The sequence below is a fragment of the Pleurodeles waltl genome, chromosome 6, assembly GCF_031143425.1.
Source record: "Pleurodeles waltl isolate 20211129_DDA chromosome 6, aPleWal1.hap1.20221129, whole genome shotgun sequence".
Taxonomy (NCBI): domain Eukaryota; kingdom Metazoa; phylum Chordata; class Amphibia; order Caudata; family Salamandridae; genus Pleurodeles; species Pleurodeles waltl.
The window spans coordinates 487432642-487445100 of record NC_090445.1 but is presented as its reverse complement, the minus strand read 5'-3'; the positions used below and the strand labels follow the sequence as shown (position 1 = coordinate 487445100).

At 42.0% G+C, this 12459-nt stretch overlaps 1 protein-coding gene across 1 annotated transcript in view; it reads right to left on the bottom strand.

Annotated features, from left to right (window-relative positions):
* Positions 1-2375: 2375 nt before the first annotated feature.
* CAMK1G (calcium/calmodulin dependent protein kinase IG) overlaps positions 2376-12459 on the bottom strand; it is a 192726-nt gene continuing 182642 nt past the window's right edge. The window contains exons 12-13 of the mRNA XM_069238626.1: positions 10424-10553; positions 2376-3642 (exon numbers count right to left, since the gene is read on the bottom strand). Of these exons, the coding sequence (XP_069094727.1) occupies positions 10463-10553 (91 nt within the window). The 3' untranslated portion in view covers positions 2376-3642; positions 10424-10462. The remainder of the gene's footprint in view (positions 3643-10423; positions 10554-12459) is intronic.

The following is a 12459-nucleotide window of genomic DNA, read 5'->3' as shown; positions in this document are numbered from 1 at the left end:
TTTTTTATTAAATTCTTATGATCTTTGATGCACTGCTCAGAAGTCTAAAGATATGAATCAAATAATCCCCTACTTTTCAAGACAGGTCTTTCAATTGTTGTCATGTTGTTCAACAAGGTGGTGCCATTATGCCTTGGTTATCATTTCACTCACACAGTTGCATATGAAATTCTGTTGTAATGTTTCATCTCTGTGTTCTTTAAATGTTTGACATCCTGCAAATAACATTTGACTCTTTGATAGAAAATAAGACAAAATGGTGCTGTTTACACTGAGAAACAAGGTGTGACTTTGTTTGCCTTTTACTGAAGGAGCTGCTTTTCAGGAAAATTGTTCCTATGTATTTCAGCAAAGTCTTCCTTTAAGATGAATGTTTCATGATGCTCTATGAAATACAGTCACTGACAAATACCATGTTGAATTCATATTGGTATGGTTCTTACTTTTTCTTAAAATAAATAACTATGTTTTGTCAGTTGTTTTAGACTATGGGTGCCGGTGGTGGAGCAAGCATCGACGCCGGACCTGGTGCCGGAGGAGGTTGTCTGTGTGAGAGAGGCGCCGGTCTGGATCTGCTATTGGATCCTAGGGTTCCCAATTGCGCTGAGGCTGAAGCCACCAATGTCAAACCCGATGGGGCCCTTGCTGAACCCGCGGTGCCCAGAGACCCACCCGAGGGTGCAGCCCACTCAAAAACAAGGTGCATGTCCTTGTAAAATTCCTTTATTTGAGTGGGGGTCGCTCCAGTCCACGGAAAAGGGGGAAGACGCGGAGTTAGCCCTGGTGACGGCTCCACAAAACCGTGCTCGGAACATCGACGTGCCCAAGACGCCTCACTGGCCGACGGGCATGGCGAAGTCGAAGTCCACTTGGACTTCTTCTTCTTCTTGTGCCTCTTACCTGAGTGATCGGATGACCTTGAATGTGAGGCAGAGGACTTGGGTCTCAGGGAGCGGTGCCGCGACCCCCTCCTACTGCGGGACCGTGACCTCCGCAGAGTCGTGCCGACCGAAGATGGATGTCAGGCCGCCAAAAGTGTGAGGGATCTCTCCCGCAAGGCCTTCAGAGCCATGGCCCGACAGTCAGAACACGAAGTTGAGTCGTGATACTTCTTCAAACACCAGAGACACACTCTGTGTGGATCCGTGACCGACATGGTGTGATGACATGCATCACACGGCTTGAATCCAGTCTTTCTAGAAGACATGCTTTAAACAATCAAGACGAAAACCCGTCGAACAAAAGGGTAGCTCTTTCCGCATCTGCACTTAACCGGCGGGGAAGGAAAAGAACAGACGTACACGCATCGGGGTGGTGCCTATATAGAAGACCGTGACGTCACAGACGGCTCCAACGACGCTGACAACGCAACATGGAGTCGGTCGACACACACGGATCCAAACGACGCCACCCGACGGCGCGCGCAGGGTACTGCTCAGCAGAAAAATTCTGGATTCGAAGCTGACGCCAGGGAATTCTAAGGTAAGGAATCTGCAGCTAGAAGTATCAGATATGTAGTTATTTGGGCTCAATTCACAAAGAAAGTCAGTTATTCATATAAGCATATCAGATTTATGATTTTCAGGTGATACGCAAAACTGTTTTATATCCTGAAACTCCATACCTATTCTTGGTTTTTGGGAGTATGTCTTTCTAAAAAATATGGATTTATATCCTTCAAATTCTTCCTGTTAGGCTACAGAAGGAGCCGTTCATTTTGGACTGCATGATTTTCTATTTTCCTCCACAGTCAGCCTGCAATGCATGAGTGTTAAAAATATTTTTAATGCATAGAGGTCTGGAAGACAGATTATAATTCTCTGTAGAAGACTGCTATACTCTTCTGGACTTTGACCTAAATTTCAGTTTCGTTTCCTAGACAGGGCTCTACATTATGCAGAATTCAACATCCTTTCTCGGGTGTTATCTCAGCACGTCATTTATCAAATATCAATTCACTTTAGGCATATGTAGTGATCATTGTTATTTGAATTTGGTCCTCTTTTAAAAGTCCCAGACACTTTCACATTGTTATTATAATTTTGATTTCTAAGAAGCACCACAGCTATATGGTACAGTACTCATGCTGTTATACGTGATTACAGCAGCATGCCAGAATGCACTTCTTACCTGATTTGACCATTGTTGTATACTAATCAGACTAATTTGCTAATGGCTATTTAAAGAAGCCATCAATATCTGTAAATGTTTACATGTAAATAGACCGTTAAAAATAATGTGTTTTACTATTGCTTCTCAGCTGACCTTCGGGCACAAATACAGAGGTTCTGTTATATAAAACCTGTTTTGAGTTTACAATGAAACAACCAAAGCTGATCAGAAATAGTGGAACAAATACAACTGCAAACTTCATATAGCATCCCAAAATAGAGGTCTAGGAATATTTTCATGGTAGCATCAGATATTTTCAATGCCATTACTTTTGCATGTTGTCATATTATATCGTCAACTTTTAAGATGAGGCAGTGAGAAGAGAGGTCGAAGTTGCGCACATTAGTGAAAGGAAATGAAAGATCAAGCTGTATGGTGGTATCAGTAGTCTGTGATGGAATTTGGCACTGCCTTCACCAGTTAAATAAAAGTTTTGGTGCTGCTTGGAAACTTTGCATGTCACAAAATTGTTACATACTTGTCTTAAAGCAATAGTGCAGGATGAAAAACAGAATATAACATTTTCAAAATTTTGGAAGCCGATTAGCCATCCTTTTTCTCAAATTACTGCTATTTAAAGCAAAATTGAAACCAATATTAAGGAAACAATTAAAATACATTACGTTATTAACATTAAAGAAACATAGCCTTCGAGCCAGCAAAACACAAAATGATACATTCTAGTTAATTTGCAAACATAGCAATGCAACAGATACTTTGCAACTCCAAGATTCTAAATGGCATCTGGTATCTGTCCTAGAAAAATTTGCCAGCTCTAACAAACAAAACTCAGCTTTATCTCCAATGAAAGTTTTATAAAGGGTTTTCACAAGAATTATAGTAGAAAAACATCTGTTGCTTTCTAGCTATCTTAATTACAAAACTAAACTGATACAAATATGGTACTGAATAGCCCTATTAAGTGAATGTTTGTGCTGTGAACACAATAGGAAAAGCGTTGTAATGTCAAAGTTCATGTCTCCAGTGGGTGTGATCTATGTGACCTACCCCCAGAGTTCATTTAATCCAGTTTCTATACAACTCATTACTAAGTTGTACCCTATGTAAATGCAAATTTCTCATTTGTCACCCTCAAACAGTTTAGTGTTTTATGGCTCAAATAGAAATCAGAAAACTGCTTTTGGCAGTGAAATATACATGTATACAAAACCACCATGAAACCACAGTCAATACATGTTTACATTTCTTTTTTGCAAATGTGTGTTTGCAAAGAAAAAGTTTGAAGTCCATCCCAATATGTTCTTCTTCCAATGCCCTCTTTCAGCCGTCATGACCTCCACAGCGGAGAGCTCTCCATGGCTTAAATATTCAACACAAACTATCAGTTTGTGTGGCTGAGGACTTCAAAGGAAAAAATGAAGACAAATGTTCTCCAATTATTTTCTCCTCATTCAAACTCTGTTGACGCTTGTCTTCAAAGTGCAGAAACGTGGATAGAATACAGCCCTTCTGTGAAATGACATATGAAAAAAAATCAAATAACTGAATATACCAGACAAGGAGTGCATTGTTTGCTTTTTTTCCATAGGTATCCTGTTACATTCTACCAAAGAATGGTAACCTGGTGCTCTTTGGATAAATGTAAGAAAATTACAGTTATAAGGCAACTGAGCAACACTTTATACCTCACAGTTATTACTTAGACCTCTAGCAATATTGCTGTTTTGAAAGGTATTTAAACACCAATTGGCCTTATTCACAAAATGTTTTTGGCATGTTGTGAGATATTGGTTTACTGGCTTAGGGGTGTGAAACCCTATTCGAGAAAAAACACAATTCTTGAAAGGTTGAGGCACAAGCAAACCCCAAGCCAACCTGTGATCAACCCTCTGGTAGCTTGGCACAGAGCATTCAAGCTTAAATTGTAGGCAATGTGTAAAATATTTATGCAGCACTTCAAACAGTAATAAACTGGAAGCACAACACAGGAAAAATCCCACACCAATTTAGGACAAACAGAACAAAATGTAATAAATAAATGAAGACCAAAATGACAAAAATCCAATCAGTAGAAGTAGAGATATGCAACTTTATATATTTAAGTGAAAATTGCACGAAAAATTCCAAAGTGCTACTCATGGCCATCTGGTCATACGAGACTGGGAGCAATTTGCACGTTCAGACTGACTGTGATGGAGCGTGGGTAGGATACAGGGACCAGGTTAGTTCTGCTGAAAAGTCACCTTCTCAGTCCAGCACACAGAGTCCCGTTTGCAATTGAGGGGGCCAAAAGTAGCAGAGAAGGGTCAGAGACATTTGTTGCTGTAGCATAAAGGGCAGGGCAGGGCTGTCATTGCGGACGGCTGTCACACAGCATGACGGTCCTGTCTTTGTCACAGACAGTAGTGCTAGAGTTTTGCAATTGAGCTCCCCATAAGCAGTCGATGCTGTGGCACAATGGCTTAGGTTGATGGAACTGTGTGAGCGAGAAGGTTTTGGTGCCAAAGGACACATTCACAGTCACAAAAAGCCCCAAACTTAAATTCAGCCTCTCTGAGGTCACACCAATGGTCCAGGACCTGGAGGGCACCTGGTGAGGGTCAGGAGCTGGATCTGGGCTCTGGTTCATATGGCTTTAAACCTGTTTTGTCCCTGTGGCTCTGAACAGGAGGCCAGCAGACTAGCCTGTGGAGTCAGTCTGGGAGTTCTGGCCTCAGGTGCAAGTTCGAGTCCCGCTGACTCAGGCAGGATGGCAGCATTTCAGCAAAGCAGTGGTCTCAATTGTGTATGGCTGTCTAGGAAGAATACATGAACTGTCACCTACAACCAGTCGTGTGACCCAGAGACAGGCTTCAGGCACTAAATAGCTAAGGCAGGAAAATGCCAATTTTCTAAAAGTGGTATTTTCAAAATTGTCATTTAAATCTGACTTTACCATAAGAGATGATTTTTCATTACAATTTCATAGACACCAATCTTGGCCATGATTACCTGTTCCCATTTGGAAGTTATAGATTATTAATGTATTAGGGTAACTCCAATGTTACACTAAGGGAGAGGTGGGCCTTTCAGTAGTGAAAAATGAGTTTAAGAATTTTTCAGTACTATTGGATTTGTATTCAGCATTTATAAAGCACATTAGACCTACAAGGCATCAAAGTGCTAGGAGGAAGCAAACTAGGGGAAACGAGAACCACCAGTAATCTGGATCAGCCATCAAAAAGGCAGTCCTTAGGTCACTAGGAAATGTAACACTCAAAAGTACATGTTCAGGTGAGGTGAGGCTAATGCACTGAAGGTAAGTACCTGCAAATTTTTAGCTTTGTGCTAATACACAAATGGTTGAACTGCCACAAGACTGCAGCAGCCATTAGGATCTTGGATCCCGCTGCGGCAGTAGGGAAAGCTGACGTCAATCGCAGCATTGCCAATGCCGGCATCGTCATGCTGATCGTGAACTGCTTTTACATCAAGCTTTTCACTGCAGGGACCCCACCATGAAAAGCTCAGTGGATAGGCAGGGGAGGGTCCCCAAACAGGGCCTAGGCCGATTTTGCCCAAAGGGCAGTGTGGCTGCGAGCACATGTTTTGCTGCCCTGTGCCTGCATTGTCCGTGAACACTGTTGTCATGCACAGCATGGTGCATGGCAACAGTGCACCCGAGGCGCATCTGGTGCTGCATTGTGGCGGCATGTGTTTAAGGCTCACTATCTGAGCTGAAGCATGCTGCTGGAGTGGCACCGCCACAGACAGCCCAGCAGTAGGCTCACAATATGGCACCTGGTAGGCTGCCGGGCTGGCGGCGTCCTCCCAACTGCCGTATTGGCAGTCTGGTGGTCGGACCGCCAAAGTCATAATCAGGGACTTAGTATTTACAAACTATCAGTGTATCAGGAACAACAGTATGTGTAATGGTATTGGTATTGGGCTCTCAAGCAGTGACGAAGAATTAGAACCCAGCAGGAGTTACATTCCTGCTGTTGCACACATTCCCAATCATTTACAATAGAAGGAAAACTATTTCATCTTTTTGTCCCAACTGTGCCAACTTGTCAAATCATGGTCTATAGAAACAACCATGATTATCTAATGTGCTCTACTCCTTTATCTCATGCCATCAGTAAGTGTGTGAAGCTGGGAGAGAGCAAAATTTGGACATCAGAGAATTGTCTCCACTTCTGGGAAAGTTGCAATGGACTTGGTTTGGGGATACAGAATGTTTCACAATTCTGCAAAATCTTAGCTTGAAAGAGATGAGCGAGATAGTGAAATCTTATTTTAGACAGAAGTATCAAAAGTGCACCTGCAAAGTTTAGATGCATTTATCAAAATTACACCTGGGCGTTCCCTGTTGCACGTTTATGGTAATATACACAAGCACGTTACAGCAAAGTGTGCAACAAACAACTATGGTGCCCTAAAGATTATTTTAATTCACCTTCACATCGATTGAGATGTGTTTACTTGCTCCCCTAACTCCCAAGTATTTTAGGTTATGTTTCTTTTCTGAGATTAGCATTAAAGATAGTTTTGATGTTTGTGTATGACACTCTTTCTTTGATCATCAGTACGCATAATTTTATCCTCAAATGTGATAAAGAAGATGATTAATGATTTATCTGTCAATTTTTTCTCGGACTATTGTATCTTTCTTTTCCAACCGTCTCCCACTGAAACTGTTTCTCATCACCATTAGCCCAGAATTGAGCAGCACAACTAGTGTCGGACAAAAATCCTATTTTTCTAGATTTTCATGTCCTACATTTTAGGGACACCGTCTCGTTATCTGGATCGCCCTCGAATCCTGCTCTTGTCAAAGCACTTTAAAAAAGACAATGTGTCATTTTTTGTGTACCTTCTCTTGATGTATTTTCTTTCAGATAGTAACATGATAAATACAAATGTGTTGGCCAACATAGGTCTGTCGCTTATTTTGCTCAAGGTTGAATACTATATCAGGAACAGTCTGTATTAACGAACTGCTAGAAATCTAAGAATTTTGGGCCAGATGCATCATCACGGCCCTTTGCGATTCGGAAATAGCGATTTTTAAGAAATTGCTATTTCCAACTCGCAAAGTGCCATGTATCACATTTACGATTCGGTAATAGCGATTTCTTAAAAATCGCAAGTGCTATTACCGAATCGCAAATTGCGATACCGGCTCCATTAGCAGCTATGGGCCTGTTGGCCCATAGCTGCAAATTTTTTGCATTTCCAAAATTGCGATTTCTGCACCAGAAATCGCAATTTTGGAACTGCAAAATCCCAGGGTGCTGGGGGGCTAAGGCCCCCTCTTCTGCACTCCCAAAAAATTTTGAGGACATGTAAGGTGCACACATGCCGAAAGGGCATGTGTGCTTTACATGTACAATTTAAAAATGCATTTTTAAATTTTGCACATGGTTACCACCAAGTTAAACTTGGTGGCAATTAGCGATTCCTAAATGCCAAAATTGCATTTAAAAATTGCTTCATACATGTGCTAAGAAATCGCAAATAAGGAATCCTTATTTGCGATTTCTAATTTAAAGAGTCGCAATTTGCGACTCTCTAAACAGGGTCGCAATTTTAAGGAATCGCTATTTTAGCGATTCCTTAAAATTGCATTCAGAATGTATTTGATACATTCTGAACTTGCATTTTGCATTCGCAAACGGGCATTCGCACCGTTTGCGAATGCAAAATGCTTTCATACATCTGGCCCTTTGTGTCTCCCCCACCCAAAAGTGGCTTCGCCACAGAATGTGCTGTTCTTTACCAGTAGGGGTGTGAAAAGTTGCAAAGTCAGTCGAATCAGTATTTAAAATGTATTTTTAAATGTTGCAACCCTTCTGCAGTATAAAGCTTTCAAAGACTTCATGAAAAACGTTCCTGCTGCCTTGAGGGGGTACAAGGTACAATGGAAGAACTGGCAATACTTGGCAGCCATCTCCTGTTTGAGCCTCAATTCACTGCACTTCGCCTGCCCCCCATAACAACTTTTTGCCTTGTAAGCCTCTCATGCTCTCTGGCACGATCTCTTTTCTGAATTCTGCAAGATGCACACCATCTACATCCCTCTTCCTCGATCCCTATCCAATCACTGGCCTGATCCCCCACCAAATTAAGGCCCATATTTATACTTTTTTAGCGCTGCATTTGCGCCGCTTTTTGACGCAAAAACGTAGCAAACTTTCAAAATACAATTGTATTTTGCAAGTTTACTCAGCTTTTGCGTCAACAAATGACGCAAATACGGCGCTAAAAAAGTATAAATATGGGTCTAAGTATCCCTTTACAGTAGTTTACTAACCAGCCCCATCCTTCAGGGGCAACACATTCTGGCCCATATTTATACTTTTTTTAGCGCTGCATTAGCGCCGTTTTTTACGCAAAAACGGCGCAAATTTACAAAATACAATTGTATTTTGTAAGTTTGCGCCGTTTTTGCGTCAAAAAGCGGCGCAAATGCGGCGCTAAAAAAGTATAAATATGGGCCTCTGTGTGTTGGAAACAGCCCAGATGTGCCTGCCGTAGGTCAAGAGAAGTCAGAAATACTTCAACAAAGCAAAGTTCCCCAATTCACCCAACATCACCATTCCCCCTGGTTCTCAGACACTCGTCTCAAAGCAGAAATGTGTCCATTATGAAAAATTGTAGTTTCATTTCCTTCTCAAATATCTTCTCAGCCATGGATGAACCAGCATATTGCCTTCAAGATATGTGGCATATTCACTCATGCATAATCAGTTCACTCGATCATGCCAACTAATACCAATGATATACTCTAAGGTATTATAATATTAACTTTGGTGCTTAGGATAATGCTCTCGTTTTTGAGGGTCATAAACATTATGGGCCATATTTATACTTTTTGACGCTAAACTGCGCTAACGCAGTTTAGCGTCAAAAATTTTTGCGCCGGCTAACGTCATTCTGAAGCGCCATGCGGGCGCCGTATTTATTGAATGGCGTTAGCCGGCGCAAGCAGACCGGCGCTGCCTGGTGTGCGTGGAAAAAAAACACGTAGACCAGGCAGCGCCGGCGTTGGGAAAAAATGACGTTAGGGCGTCTTAAAATGGCGCAAGTCCGGTTGACGCTAAAAAATCGTCTTAACCCGACTTGCGCCATTTTTTAACGACGCCCATCCCCCATCAACATGACTCCTATCATTGTAAAGATAGGAGTCATGCCCCCTTGCCCAATGGCCATGCCCAGGGGACTTCTGTCCCCTGGGCATGGTCATTGGGCATAGTGGCATGTAGGGGGGCACAAATCAGGCCCCCCTATGCCACAACAAAAAAAAAAAATATACTTACCCGAACTTACCTTAATGTCCATGGGATGGGTCCCTCCGTCCTTGGGTGTCCTCCTGGGGTGGGCAAGGGTGGCAGGGGGGGTCCCTGGGGGCAGGGGAGGGCACTCTGGGCTCATTTTGAGCCCACTTGTCCCTTAACGCCATGCCTGACCCAGGCGTTAAAAAGCGGCGCAAATGCGCCGTTTTTGGCCACGCCCACTCCCGGGCGTCATTTTTGCCCGGGAGTATAAATACCACGTAAAGGCCTGGGAGTCATTTTTTAAGACGGGAACGCCTCCCTTGCATATCATTAACGCAAGGAAGGGGTTCACGCTAAAAAATGACGCACATTCCGGGAACTTTGGCGCTAGACGCCTCTAACGCCATAGTATAAATATGGCGTTAGTTGGCGTTAGTTTAGCGTCGAATTTGCGTCGAAAAAAACGACGCAAATTCGGCGCAACCAGAGTATAAATACGGCCCTATGTTTCGATTATAGGAAGTTTAAAATAATACTGGCTTCATGTATGACTGAAATGGAAAGTGGCAAAAAGGCATGGGCATTGCTCTCAAGCACAAAGGGATCAACTGCATTTAAGGGAGACCTTTCATCACTGTGAGCTACAACATTGTCCATCTAGAGTTCTGCTGCATTTAATTAATGCCCTGTAAACTTCAGAATAGACACTCAAGCGCCTTCTCCAGGGTGATCAGTGTTGTTGCTTTGCTTATGTGGGATCACTAATGCTTTATTACAAAGGCTGAAGTAACGTAACAGAGAGAAATCATATCACTGGGAGGACAGGCACAGCAGTTGCACCTTTGATGTAATGCCCATATATTGTGAACAGTAAGACTAGAAGATAGAAAAGAGTGCCACACCTAAAGCCCCTTTTAAAAAAAATCCATGAAGGAGCCAGAACTGTTCAATACACCGCTGGAAAACCTGTTTACCTATAACATTTCTGAAAGTACGACCTTTCCGTTCCCATCCCATTCTCAGATACTTACACAGACAAAATCCAGTGAGTCAAGCAGCCATTGTGACAATCACATCACAGAACAGACTCCAGTTTGCCCGGTGCCAAACTGCGTGAAGTTATTGTTCTTTACAGGCGCTGTAACAGCCGTGATAAAAGGTCTGGAAAAGAAGACAACACACTAATAAACAAATAAGCATTAGAAGGAAATATATTGTGCAGTACTGTGAAGGTATTTTACAAATATAAAATGCTTCTCCTCTTTCGCTTTTACTGTTCACAGAATAAAAACAACTAGAAATACAAACTAAATTGTAAATAATTTGACAATTTCAATTGGAATTGCACAGGGTCTACAGGTCAAAATGCATTAACAATTTTCTTGTTGTTCTTGGAGTCTAAATTCCCGATTATAAATTGGGCGGAGGGTATTCGTGGGTGGGATTATAACTGATCCGATGTTCCTGCACCCAGACTTCCCAGGATCAGGAATAATAAACCCCATTTTCGGGCAGACCAGAAGCAATTATAAATGTAGTACTGATTTTACACATGAGATTTCATACCATGTTACCCTGAGCTCTGTGAAAGGGAAGACTTTGAATGTAGTACTGTTTACTGGCTTCAGTATCTGTTGTTTAATTATGTTGCACTTTTAGGTGTTTTTACCTATTGTCATAAAACATGTCGAGGGGTCATTAGCACTACATTTTGTGCGCAAATTATGGTTTGCATGGCTATTTTGCAAGTTATGGATTGCAGAACCCACCTTGACATTCAAACCTATGTGGTTTTACATTTTTAATTCATAAACATTACTTTACTTTGTGTTTATAAGTTAATTTTAGATGCTTTATAGACGTCCATTAAGGTGATATTAATAAAGCAATTTATAACTACATTTTAACCTTGTCTTTTCAGTGAATTTCTGGGATTTTAATTCACGTTCTACAAGAGCATGTTGTCCTTGATGGGCGGCCAGCCCTTTCTGTGCAGGACCTTCAGCCATGCGCCAAGGAGGGCGGCTGCAGAGTGCAACACGCCGCTGACTATCAGCCCTTCTGTGCATGGCCTTTAATTGCATGCAGTGGATCAGGCCTGGCACCCAAGCCACTTGGGTGGCCAACCTGCACTGCACATGGAGGCCTGGATACAGCCAGGCAATGTGGCCCACACTCCATGGGCTGCAAACTGACACTTCACAGGGACTTCGGCCTGTGCAGCAGGGTTGACAGTTGGACCTGGCTTTTATCCAGGGATTGTGCCTGTGTGTTCACCTAGCTGCCCTTGCTGAGTGACTAGATCGAAGAAAAGGGATTTTAGAACATTTTTGTGGAAGACACCCATTGCAACTTAAATATAGGTCAGCAGAAGGACCTGATTTTATTTATCTTGTTGTTCAAGTTAACTTCCTGCAAACTGTTTCTTTCTTCACAAGTGTTATTCCCTCAAAGAAGTATAAACAAACATTCTAGAACAATTTACATCTGTGGCATGAGAGGCTACATGTGTATACCGAAACCCTGGTCTGGTTTCTGTTCTGCTGGTTACATAATAGCAATTTGACCTCTTACCCTATTAGCTTGCAGACGAAAAGCAAAATAGAAATGGATAGGGCGCTAAAAGAAGAGGCAAAATCCAATGCTGATGCCCTTGAATTTATACACACTCAACTGATTGCCTAAAGAACTTTCTTTTTGCAAAAGAGAGTGGCTCATAATTTCATATTGGCTGAAAAAGGTAGCATCCATACTTTTACTGAGGAAGAGTGTAGTCTTTACATACCTGCCATCTCAGATTACTAATATCCAATATAGAGTTGGGGGTTTGCATTCTATCAGTGATAGATTAGAATGACGATACCTTTGGCTTGGATTGCAAAGTATATGTGGGCATTAGTTAATGAAGATATTGAATGTTGTTATTATTCTTCTCATATTTTTCTTTTTATATTTTATCCTGAGCCTGTAAGGCCCCAATAAGAAGTTTTACTTGAGGCAAGCAAGTGTCCAGTTCTGCTGCTAACACTACTAGATTACGGCACTAGATGACGGCACTACTAGATGA